At 43.8% G+C, this 15,842-nt stretch overlaps 1 protein-coding gene across 4 annotated transcripts in view; it reads left to right on the plus strand.

The window, feature by feature from the left end:
* The window catches only part of GGT1 (gamma-glutamyltransferase 1), a 417,662-nt gene that overhangs the window by 266,184 nt on the left and 135,636 nt on the right, over positions 1-15,842 (plus strand). For all 4 annotated transcript variants that reach the window (XM_069619870.1, XM_069619871.1, XM_069619872.1 and 1 more), the window contains one exon: positions 2,865-2,954. In XM_069619870.1, the coding sequence (XP_069475971.1) occupies positions 2,865-2,954 (90 nt within the window). The remainder of the gene's footprint in view (positions 1-2,864; positions 2,955-15,842) is intronic.

Genomic DNA, 15,842 nt, shown 5'->3' on the forward strand with positions numbered 1-15,842 from the left:
GATATTTATTTGCGTTTCCTTTGTAGGAGAACCCCATTCAGCTGAAGGTATCAAAATACTGAAAGCTTCCACAGTCCCAGCCGCTCGGCCGGAGTCAATAGCAATAAGTGAACCCTGAGTCTAAACCCCCTTTCCAGGAAAGCCACATACCAGCTCCAATATCTGTTGGTGTCTTCTTAGTGTGAAAGCAAGGAAGGTTCCCAGAAGAGGTGGCAACGTAATGATTGAACCACCAGACCTATGACCTGTCCAAACCTTCCAGAAATCATCCACAACTGGGTGATCTTTAATCCCCAAAACCATGCTCCAGCTGTTACAGGAGGTCAAATGTGATCTCCGGGGCAACCCATGATTTTGAGTGGATGTTTCTCAAGTAATATGGGACCACCCTCAATAGGGGCACACAAAAATAGGCTGCAATACCGAGCAAGCCAAACTCTTCCTGAGCAGGGTAGGAGGAAAAGGGATTCATGCAAGATCCTCTATCACATCAGTAGGGAGCATAGTGAACAGAGCTATGCTCTTAGGGGAAATAGTAAACCGATGAACCAATGGAGAAAGAGCGATGCTGTGCAAGGCAGGCTGCTGTAGCCTCCACCGCCCCCCTGCAAGGTTGTCCTTTCACCTCTCCCCTTTCCTTTGTCCATTTCAGGGGCGTCCCACTGTACCACGCCTACCACAATATGACCCCAAAGCTCCCTGACCCTCACCCCCGGTTTCCCCTTGGTCAACGTACTTACCTTTATCTCCCCGCTGCAACCATCTTCATTGCGGTCTGCAGACCGCTTTTGCAATGCACAACATTCTATCCGTTGGGCAATGTGACGTGGTTATTTGTGCACCACACTTTGCTGCAGCGGCCTGGAGACCGCAATCGGAATAGTCGCCTTCAGTGAGGGGAGCCTGCACATCCAGGAGAGACCCAGAGCCTCCTATCTTTTAATTGCGAACGTAATCTGGTCCCACATAGGGTGGAAATTCAAGTGATTGAGGGTGGGCAAGTCTGGCATCAACCATTCATCCTAATATTCATCTCATGACTATGAATCGCCAACAGAAAAGCAGATCCGTTTTGCACCAATGGCCCTTTCATCTGTCCTAATAGGAGTAGTATTGACTTATCTGTGTTATTTTGTAAACCTGCATCTGTCCATAATCCTGAAGATCCCTCGGTAAAATGGAATGGAAGAGGTCTGGTCAGTTAAATTAAGCAACACATCATTGGCGAATAACTCTATTTCACACCCGGTGACGGGAGCTCAGCCAATCAGGTGGCCAGAAAGTTGGGCGAGAACTTCCAGTGCACCACCTGTGATTTTAGAAGCCATCTGAGGTCCTTTCCCCGGTGGCGCCTTTTCTCTCATGTTCCTCAGCTCCACTGCTCATTCCCATCTCCACCCACCATAGAAATAGAAAAGAGGCTATGTCCCTTTTCTATTTAAAAGGTGGCAGCCATCTTGTTTGTTCTGGGGTGCCCTTGGTCAGTAACTGCCCTGAACCCTTCCTGAGGCCCTTGCTATGCTCAGGCCTGCCTAGGCTTGGACTAGAAGGCCTTACTGGCTAAGTCCACCCCCCCAATGCAGGGATGATTGCTTTGTTCTACTGCTGTGTACCCAATGTAACTCCATGTATCACACTGTATTGCCTTATTCTAGTCTCCATTGGTTGTATAACCAAAGCAAGCTGAAGGGGCGATGGGAGACACCGCTATTGTGTCTCACATCCCCAGGGTAAGGTACACAAAGATACTCGATTTATTCTTATGGAGGTAACTGTGCTGGAGTAGAGATCACTTATCCATCTCAGATAATTGGGTCCAAATCCATTCACTTTTAACATTTTCTGTAAAAACCTCCTGCTGATCCGGTCAAATGCCTTCTCAGCATCTAGGAAGAGTAATCAAGTGTCAGCTGGGTCGTGCACTGCATAACATAAATTCTGGTTTTGTTCATATTAGCCACCCCTGGTGGCCTCAGAGAAACCCCATCTGATCTGGGAGGACCAGCTCTGAGGGGTCCTGGTCTAATTTGGTGGCCACATTTTATACGAATAAGGACCTCACCGAGGCAACATATTCCAGGCTCTTCCTTTATTTGGGAATCACTGAAAAAACCTCCTTGAGGCAAGAGGGTGTTATGTATATTTCATTCTTCAATTCTTGCATTGAAAACCTTTTTTCAATTTAGGGCTATTACTTTCGGAATGTATTTTTCTAACTGGACACGGAGTTCGAATTTATTTAAATCACTTTCGGCCCCAACAAGCTTTTCGTGCAATGTAAAACAGTTACATAAGTGGATGGCATAGTTTTCGGAGGGTGGATGAGGGGGTCCAGGGGGAGGGCGGTTGGGGTCTGGGGGCGTGGAGCTTTAGGAGGTTTGGGTCCAGTCATGCCATCGGAAAATACACGGTGCAGTTTGGGTGGTGGCTGTAAGCATGTTCAAAACAAACAACTGCTTGATGTGATTGCTATGTTAAATCTGGCTATGAGGCCCTTGCTTAAGCAGTCTCTGTGGCGCGACCAGTCAATGCACGTGTCTGTTAACCAATAGGTTGGGGGTTCAAGGCCATCTCTGGACAGCTACATGTAAATTTGCTAAACTATAAAGACAGTAATGTGGTTTATAGTTGTTCCTAAATGATCATTTATACAGTCACAATATATTTACTTAGGGTCTGGCTCCCTCTAGAAAGCTTGAATACCACTGGCCTAGTCTGAGTGTATTGTACATTGACTGTGAGGGGCTTGCTTCCCCCTCCCCATGCTTCGGTGGCAGGTGAGGCATCACGGTATAGAAGCCACAGGGGCTGCCATCTATAGTGTAAAGTCATCTTCTAATCAGTGGTGATTTCTCTTTTTAAAGGGAAAGTGGAAATCATCAATGCCCGGGAGGTGGCGCCCAGCAATGCGACCATGAACATGTATGGAAACGACACAGTGCTGTCCCAGCGAGGTGAGTTGCGAGTAATGGTCGTGCCTAAACACGGTATGTTATGCTATACTGTGCTGCGCATTCTATACTATGCTCTGCTTTGCTATGTGGGTTTATTTTGTGCTGTGCTAAATTAGCCTTTGCAAAGCCTTAGCTTAGGCTATTGTATGTGGTTACAATACTTCAGCCTTCACAATTCTTTTTGTGTTTAAATATTTTTTATGAAGAACATTAAGTACAGAAGATTTATATATTAAATAATACAGCATGAAGCATGTGCTGCAAACTCTGATCTCAGAACAGGTTCTCATGCCATGTTCTTTCTGGAGAGGAGCGCCTGCTACCTTTTTTGAAATAATACAGCATATGGAAAAATGTGAGGATATAATATATCCATTAATTATCAATACATTTGAATAACGATGCAGCCGTATATACTATACGTGTATTCCATTCTAATGTATACAATGCATTTTAAATAAGATAATAGTTCTATAACTTACTTGTAAGAAAAGCAAACTCTGATCTCAGAACAGGTTATCATGCCATGTTCTTTCTGGAGAGGAGCACCTGCTACCTTTTTTGAAATATTTGCAAGGAACTTGGGGTTGGTCACCCTAGGTTACCTGGGGGAAACCAGACGTGGACTCCCTGCTCACTGTGCTCAGAGAGGCACAGCTTCACCTCACTGATGATGCCCAACAAGGCTGAAACACGTGTATGGGGTTGCTGTTGGTACTCTTGTTCAGAGAGGAATTGCCATAGCTTTTCGGTGCTGGAGTGCCCATGTGGGCCGGACAAAGACTGATATGCAAATGGAAATTTCCCATGTGTGAAAGGCACAGTGAGCAAAAAGCGTGTGCTGAAAACTCTCATCTCAGAACAGGTTATCATGCCATGTTCTTTCTGGAGAGAAGCAATATATGGACACGCATGACACGTGGGACTAGCACAGACACCAGGAGGGGAGGGAAGGGTTTCTTATATATGTAAGAGAAGGATTCGTACTATTTGACCATAATCCTAGTCTTGATTGGGTATCACATTGTTTAAATAATCTACAAAAGATTTCCATTTCAATAGATGCTTATGCATCAAGGGTGGGGATGCAGCGTTACATTTTTCCATCCTGTGAAGATTACAAACTGAATTCCACCATAATTTAAAGTGTACACATTTGAGATTTTTCCAATTTGACGTAATCGTCTGGATGGCTATAGCAACACATAAGTCATACAAATAACCATCATTTTTACGAATAGCAGGTTGGATTATGTCCCGGGAGGATAGTTTAACGGCAACGTGCGTGCCTTTGAAGTAAGACGACACAAAGCTCCATGCTTGGAAACCTCTGGGTGTTTAAGCGCGTTATAAATGCGCAACTAAGACAAAAAAAACAATTATGCAACTGAAAAAACAAACAATTACTGTAACAGTGCCTCAATGCCTGTAGGCTGTGTGAGCGCTTTAAAAATGCTAAATAAAATAAAATAAATTATTTCACTACCCAGTTGTACAACTTCAAGGGACATACTGAACTGTATTCGAAAGATGTTTCCAAGGGTTTGCCCAATCTTTTTCCAAAAGGCATTAACATAGTAACATTCTAAGAACATATGCTTAAAGGATCCTTGATCTTAAACAGCTCCAACAATAACTGGGGTTATAAAAGCCCTGTGATGACAAAAATATAGCGTCTGCAGAAGGCTAGCTGAGACAATTACCTTAGAAATATATGTCCATATACGAGGCCATCCAGATTGTGTGATGTTGAGGAGGCAGCCTTGATTCCAAGCTTCTTGACATTTAAACAGAACTTCATCAGTGGACATAGAGGAGCACGCCTTATAAAACATAGACGCTCTAACATTAGGATTGGATAAATGGGGTAATCCTTGAGCTTGATAGTTATTAGAATTAGATACTAACAATTCATAATTTTCCATAATCACATTCATTAAAATAATATATTTCTGGAGAAAGATCCTTGGGGTTTGAAATTTAATTGTAAATTCATCAAATGTTAATGGGGTTCCTTGAATAAATAATTGTCCTATATACCTGATTCTGAGATCAATCCATGGTCTCCAACAGGTAGTTCTCTTGTTAATTTTAATTAGGGGATTCATCCATATACCCTGGGATATACACTGAGAATTGTTTGTTTGAGGGGGAAATAGATATGAACATAAGTACTTAATAGAAATATTAATACTGGTACTAGAAAAGCATCTCTTATAATTATTAATATAAGGACAGTCTAAGAGAGCTTGTGGTAAGAGCATAGCTTTCTCTATGAGCAACCAGTTTGGTATATCTGTATTATTTGCAGAGAACCATAACTGAGTCTGTCTTAACAAGAAGGCACAGTGATATTTTCTATAATCTGGAAATCCCACTCCCCCCTCGGATTTAGGTGTTTTAATTTTATACTGCAAAATCCTTCTTTTCTTCTTACCCCATAGGAATATGAGGATACAATAATCTAAAGAATTCAATAAAGTTATAGGAATAGGCAGAGGAAGCATATAAAGAACATTTAATATAATGGGTGACAACATAATTCTAACTGTTTCCAATCTCCCCCACCAGGAAATATAGAGTGGTGACCATATATTCGTTAGTTCCTTCACTTTGGTGATATTAGCTGTGTTTAGTTTGATGGTTTGCTTAATTGAAGATGACATGTGGATGCCTACGTACTTAATGTCTGTTGGGCACCATTTCATTCCAAGACTAGAGCAATCATGACTTGAACAGTGTACATTAAGAGGTAATATTTCAGACTTGTCTGTATTAAGTTTGTACCCTGATGCGAGGGAAAAACATGAGCCGATACATTTTAAGTGTTGTATGCACGTATCAGAAGTTCTTAATAAAAGTAATACATCATCCACATAGGCTGCTGATTTCATCTTAATGTCTTTAAACTGTATGCCAACTATGTTATCTTCTTGTCCGATTGCTTCTAGGAATGGTCCTAATGCTAATATAAACAATAAAGGGGAAAAGGGACAGCCCTGACGGGTACCTCTATGTAAAGGGAATGATGGAGACATGTTACTGTTTACATAGATTGATGTTGTGGGATTAGAATATAATACTCTAACCATAGATATGAACGAATCTGGGATTTCATGCCAAGCCAGAGCTTTAAACATATAGTCCCATTCGACCCTATCAAACGCCTTCTCTGTGTTGAGTGCTATTGCCATGCAGGGATTTGGGGAGTTTTGACTAATGCTAATGATATTAGTGAATAATCTAATATTTGCAGAGGACAACCTTCCTGTCACATACCCACCTGGTCATTCTTATTCAAATTAGGAAGAAGGGGGCTGAGTCTGTTGGCTAAAATTTTGGCAAATATTTAACAATCCGTATTTATTGGGAAAATGGGTCTATCATTTTGGGCTAGTTCAGGGTCTTTATTTGTTTATTAGTAATTAAATAGTGGAAGAATTCATTAAGCTCAGGAACTAATGTGTGTTTAAAGTTGGCAAAATAATCAATAGAAAACCCATCTGGGCCTGGAGCCTTGCCCTTTTTGAGATTCTTGATGGTATTATAAATTTCACTCAATGATATGGGATTGATCATTCAAAGACTTGAAATTTGAAGTAGTATAAGCATTGCAGGCATGGGTTTACTCTGGTGACGTTTCTAATTAATATCATTTTTCATAACATTTTGTGAAGACTTGTATAATGTCTTTGTGTGACTGTTTCCATTTTGATCTTTAATCACCATGATTCTTGCATTAGTTTTTTTGAATTTGAGATATGATCCAATGCTTTGCCTGATTTATGCTAAAACTGATAAATCTTTGATTTATATTTTAAAAGATTGACACACGAGTATTCAGTGGTTAGATTATTATATTGTATTCTGAGTTTGATGATTTTATGATGGATTGGGGCAGAGTTTGTATGACTATACTGTGATTGTAAGATTTTAATTTGTTTGAGAATATCTTCAGTTTCTTTTTTTAGTCTTTTCTTTTTGGCTGCAACATAGGATATAATGTGTCCGCTCATTGTTGCTGTAAAGCAGTCCCAATTATTATGAAACAAAGTATACATAGGAGAGTTTTATGCAAAAAAGGAATGTTGTTGATGAAAACATTTTACAAAATCTTTATCCTTTTAGAGGGCAGAATTGAATAGCCATCTGTTGAATTTATGTGAATTTAGAGCAGTGGATAATTTGATGTGGACCAACTCCTGACCAGATAAGACAATAGGCTCTATTTAGCCTCTATTAGATCATTTGTCAGAGGTTTAAATATGAAAATGTAATGAATCCTTGAGAGTGAGTTCTGTGGAGGGGAAGAAAATGTATAATCTAAATCTGAGGGTCGAATAATGCACCAGGCATCGATGAGACCTAAATCTGAACCCACAATTAGCAAATTGAAAGTGGGACATGGTGATTCTGAATCGCACATTTGATTTTTTGTCGAGTATAGGATCCATAATTTCATTGAAATCTCCGCATACAATTAAATTATTGGGACAGGATTTGGATATACGGTTTCTTAAATTAGCCCAGAAGCCTGGGCCAGCAACAATGGGGCCATACACATTGAGAATAGAGTATTCTATGGAATTGATGAGGATTCTGACGAAGACCCATCTTCCAACATTATCTGTCTCTGTAGATAATATTTTGCATTGAAGGTGTTTATTAATGAGAGTGATCACTCTGTTCTTCTTCCCATCTGCTGCACTTGAAAAAACTTGGCCTATCCATAATCTTTTCAGTTTGGCTGCCTCATCTTGTTAGAGATGGGATTCTTGTATGCAAGCTATGGCTGGTTTCGTCCTATTGAGATGTGAAATAATTTTTTGTCGTTTAACTGGGTTGTGTAATCCTTTGACATTCCATGTTACAATGTTCATCCATGAAATTGCAATAAAAGGACCATGTTCAAAGTAGTAATTCTAGTCATGTACAGGTGATCTAAAACACTTAAGGGAGTGAAGCAAGAGGAAAGGGGGAGGACAAACAGGAAAAACATGGAATTTTGCAAAATACATAAAAACAAACTTGTAGATGAAACAGTAGTGGCTAACTGGATACAGCCACTCCACACCATGTTAAAAGTAGAGTCAATAATCGGCTGGGGTGGAGCACCTAATAGGGATGTACCTGTCACGACCCTCGCCCAAATCCCCCTCTGGCAAACCCAACGGCCAGGTGGAGTCAGGACTCGGACCTCTAGAGCCTGGCTTCCTCTTCAAAAGCCCTCTTGAGGCCAGTCCTGGCGGCTATTGCGCCAGGCTCATACACCATGAAAAACATGTGCTTGGGAACTACTTTATTGTGTTGTCAGCCAACATGGAGGTCTAGGGTTTTGGGTGTGGCAGCCTAGGGACTACTTTACCTGGACTATTTTGTTGGGGCTATTTAAACCACACCCGAGCAAGACAACACGCTTCGCGTTACTTTGCAGTTTGCAACGTGACGCTCACCGTATCCAGCTATACCCCCGAACCTCGGAGAAGCAGAACCTGCAAGTAGACAAAAGGAACATCATTAGCAGCAGCATCTTACCTGCAGTCTTCATCTTTAGCTACTTGCAGCCCCTGAGAACAGCTTCCTTGAATCTGCACGCCTCCCGGACAGAACAATCTGAAAGAGGAAGATAGAGACAACATTAAAGAAAGCATAAGAGACATTGCAAATTACGAACTGCTCTAAAGGCTTACCTGGCTGGTCGTCTCTCAGCTGGCACCACTTCGGAAATTCCACACGTGCTGAAGAACACCGCGACCTACAAGGAAAGAAGGAAAAAACAGGTTAGCAAAGGCAAGACATCGCAACGCTGCGCATAGCGCTTACTTACCGCATCATAGCGCTCTTAATGCACCATCATTTACCAGCGGGGCTCAACCAAGCCAGTTCACCGCGCTGAAGCTCTGCATACCTAAGGGAGAAAATGAGACATTAATAAACAAAGAAAGGCATGCAGGATAGCAACAATACTAAAGAACAGCAATAAGACCTACCTGAACGAAATCAAATGGGCCGGCGTCAGTGAAGTAACTGGACCGCACACGCCCACGAAAGACAACGCGCCCCTGCAAAGAAGGCAGGACAGAGAGCACGCCTAACTCTACCACAAGGTGAGGAGAGGGCCCCAGAGGGGCTGAAATCATACGGGGGTGGAGGGAGGATAGTTATCCCGGTCGGCCAGTCTTGAACACAGTCCTCCTGTATTTTCAGGCAGAACCTTCCCTGCAGACCACATCTGGGGAAACTGAGAAGTATACCAGCGAATAACCCAGCTGGGTGGCGTCCCTGTGGATACCAGGTGAGCGCAACAGTACCTCTCGGTGCTCCTTTCCGGCAGAGAAGTAATTTGTAGACTGACGCCTTCCGCAATTCAATTATGTGGTCTAGAGGTATCCATCTCTTCTCTCCTGTGACTTTGAATGAAATTGCGTAAGTCTAATGGTTCTTGAAATGTGTACATGTGGCCTTTAAGGGTGACTTTTAGGGATGCAGGATGTATGATCCCATATCTGGCGTTGAGCTGCTGCAACGCTGGTCTCAAAGTTCATGGTTCTTTCCTTCTTGTTGCTCTGATATTTGACACATCCTGGGTGATGAAGATTTTGGTGCCTTCCCATATACGATTTGTCTTCGTTTGAACTCTTTCCATTATGAGTGTTACATGGGTGTAATCCAATAGGGCGAGAATGAAGGTTCTTGGTGCATTGCGAGAGGGATTCCTGGGTCCAATACGATGAGCTCTCCGGATATTGAACTGTGGAGTTGAAGTAAGATTTAGGAGAGTAGGGAGCATGTGGTACACAAACTGGGTAGGATTATCATTTTCAATTTTTTTGGGAAGACCAGCTATACATATGTTGTTCCTCCTATTTCTGTTTTCTAAGTTCTCACCCTGTTTTTCCAAAGATAGAACTGACTTTTCCAGAGACTGCACTTTCCCATCAACACCCTCAGCATCACTTACTCTTTTTTCAACTTCAGATATTCTGGATTGAAATGTGGACCACTTGTCATACAGCATTTGGAGTTTGGCTGTTTTGGCTTCCATAAAGGGTTTAAGGGACTTGATTTCCATTAGGATGGCATTCATAACTGGATCTAGTGAATCCCCTTTGGGTGTTCGAGAGTCGCTCTTCTGTCATTTGGGGGCATTACTGGTAGACGTGGAAATTGTTTCTTTGGATTGCCCCTTTTTAGAAGACATGTTAAGGCAGTATAGATTCTCTTGGGTGAGTAGAATGCCTGCACAGCAATGGAAAGAGTTCCTTTTGTAATAGGAAACAGCAGATATACACACTTTATACTTGAAAAACTTGAAAAACTTGGTTTGAGCAAATACACTGAGACAGTCTTTGATTTCCGTGTTGATAGCAGAGGTTATTTATAGCTTAGTATCCACTTGAACTCTCAGGCCAGGATAGGCAGCAAATGGCAAAGGAAGCTTTACTTTGACAGTTTGGTTATAATGACTCCAGGTTATATGTATTACATTTGTAGAGAAAAGCCTTCCAAGAAGTTAATGTATTCCATTGCAAACCTGCTTTGTGAATGGCATTAACTGATACTATGTGGACCAGTGCTTTATAGATTTAAGAGTGCCGTCTGTCACATGTGCATTAACTACCTCACAAAAAATATCAATGAGGTATCGAAGCTCCTTGTTAGCATTCTTGAAGTCCTTATTCACCAATACATTACAATTGTATACTGATTAATCCCCCATTGGAATGATTGAAATATTGACCATAGCATTTAATGTCCTTGAAGAGCCCACACTGTATAAGGGAGTTATTAAATAACTCTATATTTCATTGAGGGAGTCATTTTATATGTTAGTCCCGGTTCGATGTGTGGGAAAACAGTGTTTTTATAGAGGTTTACCTGTCTCGTGAAGCATACGTGCTTCCCAACAACTATGGGACCGCCTAGCCGCGAACGCCTATCAGCTGCCACGGCGTGCGGCTTCAAACTGCAATGCGATTCCCCTGCTTCGTAGGCCGCGCCTCCTCATAACGCCACTCCTCCAAACTTCTTCCTACACCGTCGCTGCGCCCCTGATACACTGCAGCAGATTGAGACAATGCCACCTGTAAGTTATATAGTAAATTGGAGTATATATGAGCGCGGAAATACTTATAATGAAGAGCTGGGTCGGGGGCTCGGAAATTAAGAGGCCATCCGCTACAGCGCTAAGTCACACCCCCAGCATTTGCAATTTTTAATAGGAAAGAAAACATTTCATTCCTATAAGTTAAGAACAAGATATCACACCCCGTCACAACTATCCTCACAATACTTAAAAGCACAATATATATAATTAGAATTGGTTATTTATAATGTGCTTAATACCCAGAGGTTTCTGAGCATGTCCCGGGATTGAACCTGTGTTGTTTTGTGTCGTCTTGCTTCCAAGGCAAGCGCGTTGCCCCTGAGCTATCATCCCGAGACCATATAAAATATGAAATCTCAGTAATTAATCAAAACTCACCATCATATCAAATGAATTAACATTAAAACAATTTCCCAATCACACTCATTCGTTTAAACTTTCAGATTGTTGATAAAACCCCACACAGCAAAAGCCACTGATGGTGTGAGACACAACAACCTCTGCCACAGACTGGCGTTATCTACATAGCTGGTATTATACGCATATTGCCTGAAGTATAAGAAACAAAATAAGATGAGTGACGGAAAGGAATAAAAACATATGTTTCCATGTTTCGATTCCATTAACATTATTACCATGGCGACAAGGGCGCTCATTAGGACTAATGCCTCTTCGGGCCAATATGTCTCTTAGGGAGCACATTAAAACGAAACCTCAGTAAAATATTACGTGCAAAGGCATTAGGAAAGCACATTAAATAGGGTACTAATGTACCCAAACTTTTCTGGCCCTTGGATAAATGTGACAATGAGCCGTACCCGTGCATATCCTCAATAGTACTAATCCAATCTGCTCTCCACAGTGCTAATCTTGTAACAAGATCACTTTTAGAGGATTCCAACACCTGCAGTAGATCCATACAGCACTCTGCCATTTGGGTCACTGAACCATTCCCATTTGTATCCAACAAGAAAGCTAAATCACTCTACTCCAATTATGCCCAAACCTTGCAATACCCTAGAAAGATTGTTGTAATTTCCAATTAGCTCCTGCTGTCAAGGATTTCAGACCTAGTTCAAACCGCACGATTGGGGTGCAATTTGGCAGCCCAAGAGCCCTGCTCCATATTAGGGTTTCAAATTTAACCAGCTTTCCCAACGCTCACGGTTGTATCGTATCTTTACCATATAGATGTTTCGGCAGTTCTCCAAAATGGGGACTGGCATGGATTCACATGCTCATGAATATTCATCGTTGTCAGGCTGGGAATCCTCGGTAAAAGGAAACAGTTTTGCTTTTTGCTGAGAACGGCATTTCTCCTCTAAACCAATCATGGTTTATAGTGAAAATGTCGACAGCAAAAATGTCGACTGCAATAATGTCAAAAAAAAATTGGAATGTGTTTTTTTTTTAAAAAAAATGTTTTAATGGGGGGGGGTTCCCCCCAACCCCCTGTTTATTTTTTGTAGCAAAACCCAAAAAAACATACAAATAAAAAAAACACATTCGATTATTTTTTCATCATTTTTTTTTCGACATTTTTGTTTTTGACTTTTTGTAGTCGACATTATAACTGCACACCACCAATCATTATCCTTTGGGTCATATTGCCCCCATCCAATGACAGCTGTCTCTCTAAACTCCACTTCTGGTGGGCATGTTTAGATTTTTACTACACATTTCAGTGTTGGGAGTCTTCGAATCTTGCTGGTCGAGCTTTTTTGATATTTTAAGATTTGTAATAAAGTTTAGTGTTTTCTTAACATCTATTTTTCCATCGTTCGACCATCGATCGACTACTGGCAGTGGGGACGCGTGGTTGGCAAAGATCAACTTTCATCACGCAACTTCTCTTCAAAATTTTCAAGGATTTTGAAAGGCCCAGGCTTGGCCCTACTTCACGCCTTCCGTCATGTCCGAAGAGAAGAGGAGTCTCTTCAAGATATGTACATAATGTGGACTAAGAAATGTCTATGTCAAGGATCGGCATCACAAGTGTTTGTATTGCCTGCATCCGGACCATGATGAGAAGGGATGTGAGATTTGCTGTTTTTCGAATAAGACGAAAAAGGTCTTTTGCAGCAAATTAGCGGCATGGCTCATCCGAGACCGATCGGTCCCATGAGCGAACTCCCTCGGAGAAGAGGTCGAGGTCCTTTGAGGACACCGCTTGCCGGGGATCCAAAAGAAGGTTAAGCACCATGCTATGGATCCCGCCCAGTTTGGGCAGGACACGTTTTACTTCGCCAGCTAGGTCCACGGCAAGCCTGCCAGTTAGAGGTGCTCCTTCCAAGAGGAAGTCCTTGACCCCATCAAAGCTTTGTTTGCCATCCTTGGACAGGAATGCAAAGGAGAAGTCCTCAGGTGGCTCCTCTTGCCCTCCGCTGACAACATTGGCGGCGACCAAGACAACGACTTCATTGATGACTGCTTAGTCTTCCAAGACATCCAAGACCCTGTCGCCGATCATGATCTCGCCGTTGAGAGCACCGGCATCCACTTCGTTGAAGACCCTGTCGACGACCATCACAACTTCATTGAAAGGGGGCCTGCCAATGACATTGGTCTCTATGATCACGACGACAACAACCCCACGAGTGGCCTTGCCTCCACGGCGCATGGCTTCTGCGGCGGCTCTGCCAATGACATCAGCTGACGCCCTTTTAAAGGTGGTGATACCGACCGTTGTTTCACTCCTGAAAGAGTCGGGTAAGGCCAAAGAGCGTCTACCGCTCACGGAACTCCACCCCCCACCCCAGGCAGGGGAAGGTGTCCCTGATGATGAAAAGGGATTCTCTGAAGGAGCCTGTGAGCATCTGCATGGCAACCCAAAGACAACTTGCCCCAGGACTGCTACTCGGACCACGAAAGGGGCAGTGGTACTGTGTCCATGGGGGAGTCTCCGCGGGGTGAGCCTGATCCGCCATTTAGCCAGAGGAGGCGCTTCAGCCCGTAGCCGCTGGTGGCTGTTCCACTCATGCCTATGCCCACACCCAGGGACATGTCGCTGGACATCCTTACGACCCTGCACACTTTGTTATCGGCGATACAGCAAAGGCTGCCTGCTACGACTGTGCCTTTCTCCTACCCAGTGTCCCACAACGCTGCCGGCCAAGAGTCCTTTCATACCTAAGCATAAGACATGGAACCCGTCAGACCCAAGACATCATCTGACACCACCTCCACTTCCACATCAGACCCCTCTGGTGGAGGAGCCCCCACACACAGACTCCGGTACGGATACGGACACTACTGCCACTCATACCGATGAGTCTGATGGCTACATCCCAGCAGATGGGGAGGCACTGAGTGCCAACAAGCCCACCATGGCTTTGCCATCGGAAAAGTCTGGTTCTTTTTATGCCATGATCTCGAGGACCTCTGCCCTCTTCAATCTGGTACTGGAGGAGACAAAGAAGAAGGGGTTCCTCTCCCAATGCCGGGAATCCAGGCAGAAGACTGTCATGTGTTTTCCTCTGCTGGATGATGTCTGGGAGGAAGGTTTGGCCTTGATGAAGAGACCAAGTACCTCTCCTCCCAAAAGAGAGAGGCTGGAGAAGAATTACAGAGTCTTGGACTCGGCTCCCTGGTGCTTGAGATCACAGCCTTCTCCAGACTCTGTGTATCTACCGCCTCCAGGAAGTGCTCATTGAACCCATCTTCTTCAGCCATAGTGCCTCCAGACCAAGAGGGGAAGAAGCTTGGTGCACTGGGAAAGCGCATCATTTACATCGCAGCCTCCACCTTCGTGGCCGCTAATGCCCTGGCCATTTTATCCCGCTATGACAGGGAGCTGTGGTATAAGCTCATGCCCATTTTGGACTTAATGCCGGTGGACAAGAAGGTCGAAGCCCTGGCGCTGTTCCAGGAAGGGGAGGTGGCTTTGGATCACGCCATAACGGTGGTGCTGGACATCGCGGATACCGGGTTCCGCCAGATGGGCAACGGGGTGTCCCTCCGACGACAAGGCTGGCTGAAGGCCACTAACTTCATGGCGGAAGTCCATTCCAAGGTGGTGGACATGCCCTTTGATGGGGACAATCTATTTGGCAACACTGTAGACAAGTCTCTCCAGATGATTAAGATGGAGACTGTGCGATCGCTGGGGACATTGCAGCAGGGGTGGTGTCGTCCTTTTGATCCTCAAGGGGGAAGTCCAGCAGTTCCTCCAAGGGTTATAACACCCCCTTTCATCAACCTTCCCATTCAATGGCACAGGAATCTTACAGAGGCCAGCGTTGTTGCTCACAGACCAGGACACAGACGCCCAAGCAGGCCTGAACCGGCTGTGGATCCAGGCACTCACTTTCACACCCCAGTGTGAGGCGGCTAGCAAGTTTTGTCGACGGGTGGAGGAACATCACTGTGGACGATTGGGTGCTGGACCTTCTTCACGTCCAAAGCATCGAAGGTTCCTGTGTTTTGTGGTCCAGGGGCAACACTATCAGTGCAAGGGCTGCCTTTTGGCCTGAAGTCAGCACCAAGGATGTTTACGAAGTGTTTTGCACCATTGGTGGCACACCTACGCCTCAAGGGGATCCAGATCTTTCCCTATCTGGACGACTGGCTCGGGACGTGGTCTGGCATGCATGGTGTGAGGAGGCTGAGGTGTCGAGCTCTGGCCGAGATCCTTGCAGAAGATCCTTGACAGACAGCAAGTAAGCAGACTATAGATCATAAACTGCGATCAACTCTAGCAGAAACACATCTCCACATCCGGGTGGAACGAACAGAGAATATCGGAGCCATGAACCATTAAAAATCCTCCTACGAAGTCCTTC

Source organism: Ambystoma mexicanum, chromosome 10, assembly GCF_040938575.1.
Source record: "Ambystoma mexicanum isolate Mex_15411 chromosome 10, UKY_AmexF1_1, whole genome shotgun sequence".
Classification (NCBI taxonomy): domain Eukaryota; kingdom Metazoa; phylum Chordata; class Amphibia; order Caudata; family Ambystomatidae; genus Ambystoma; species Ambystoma mexicanum.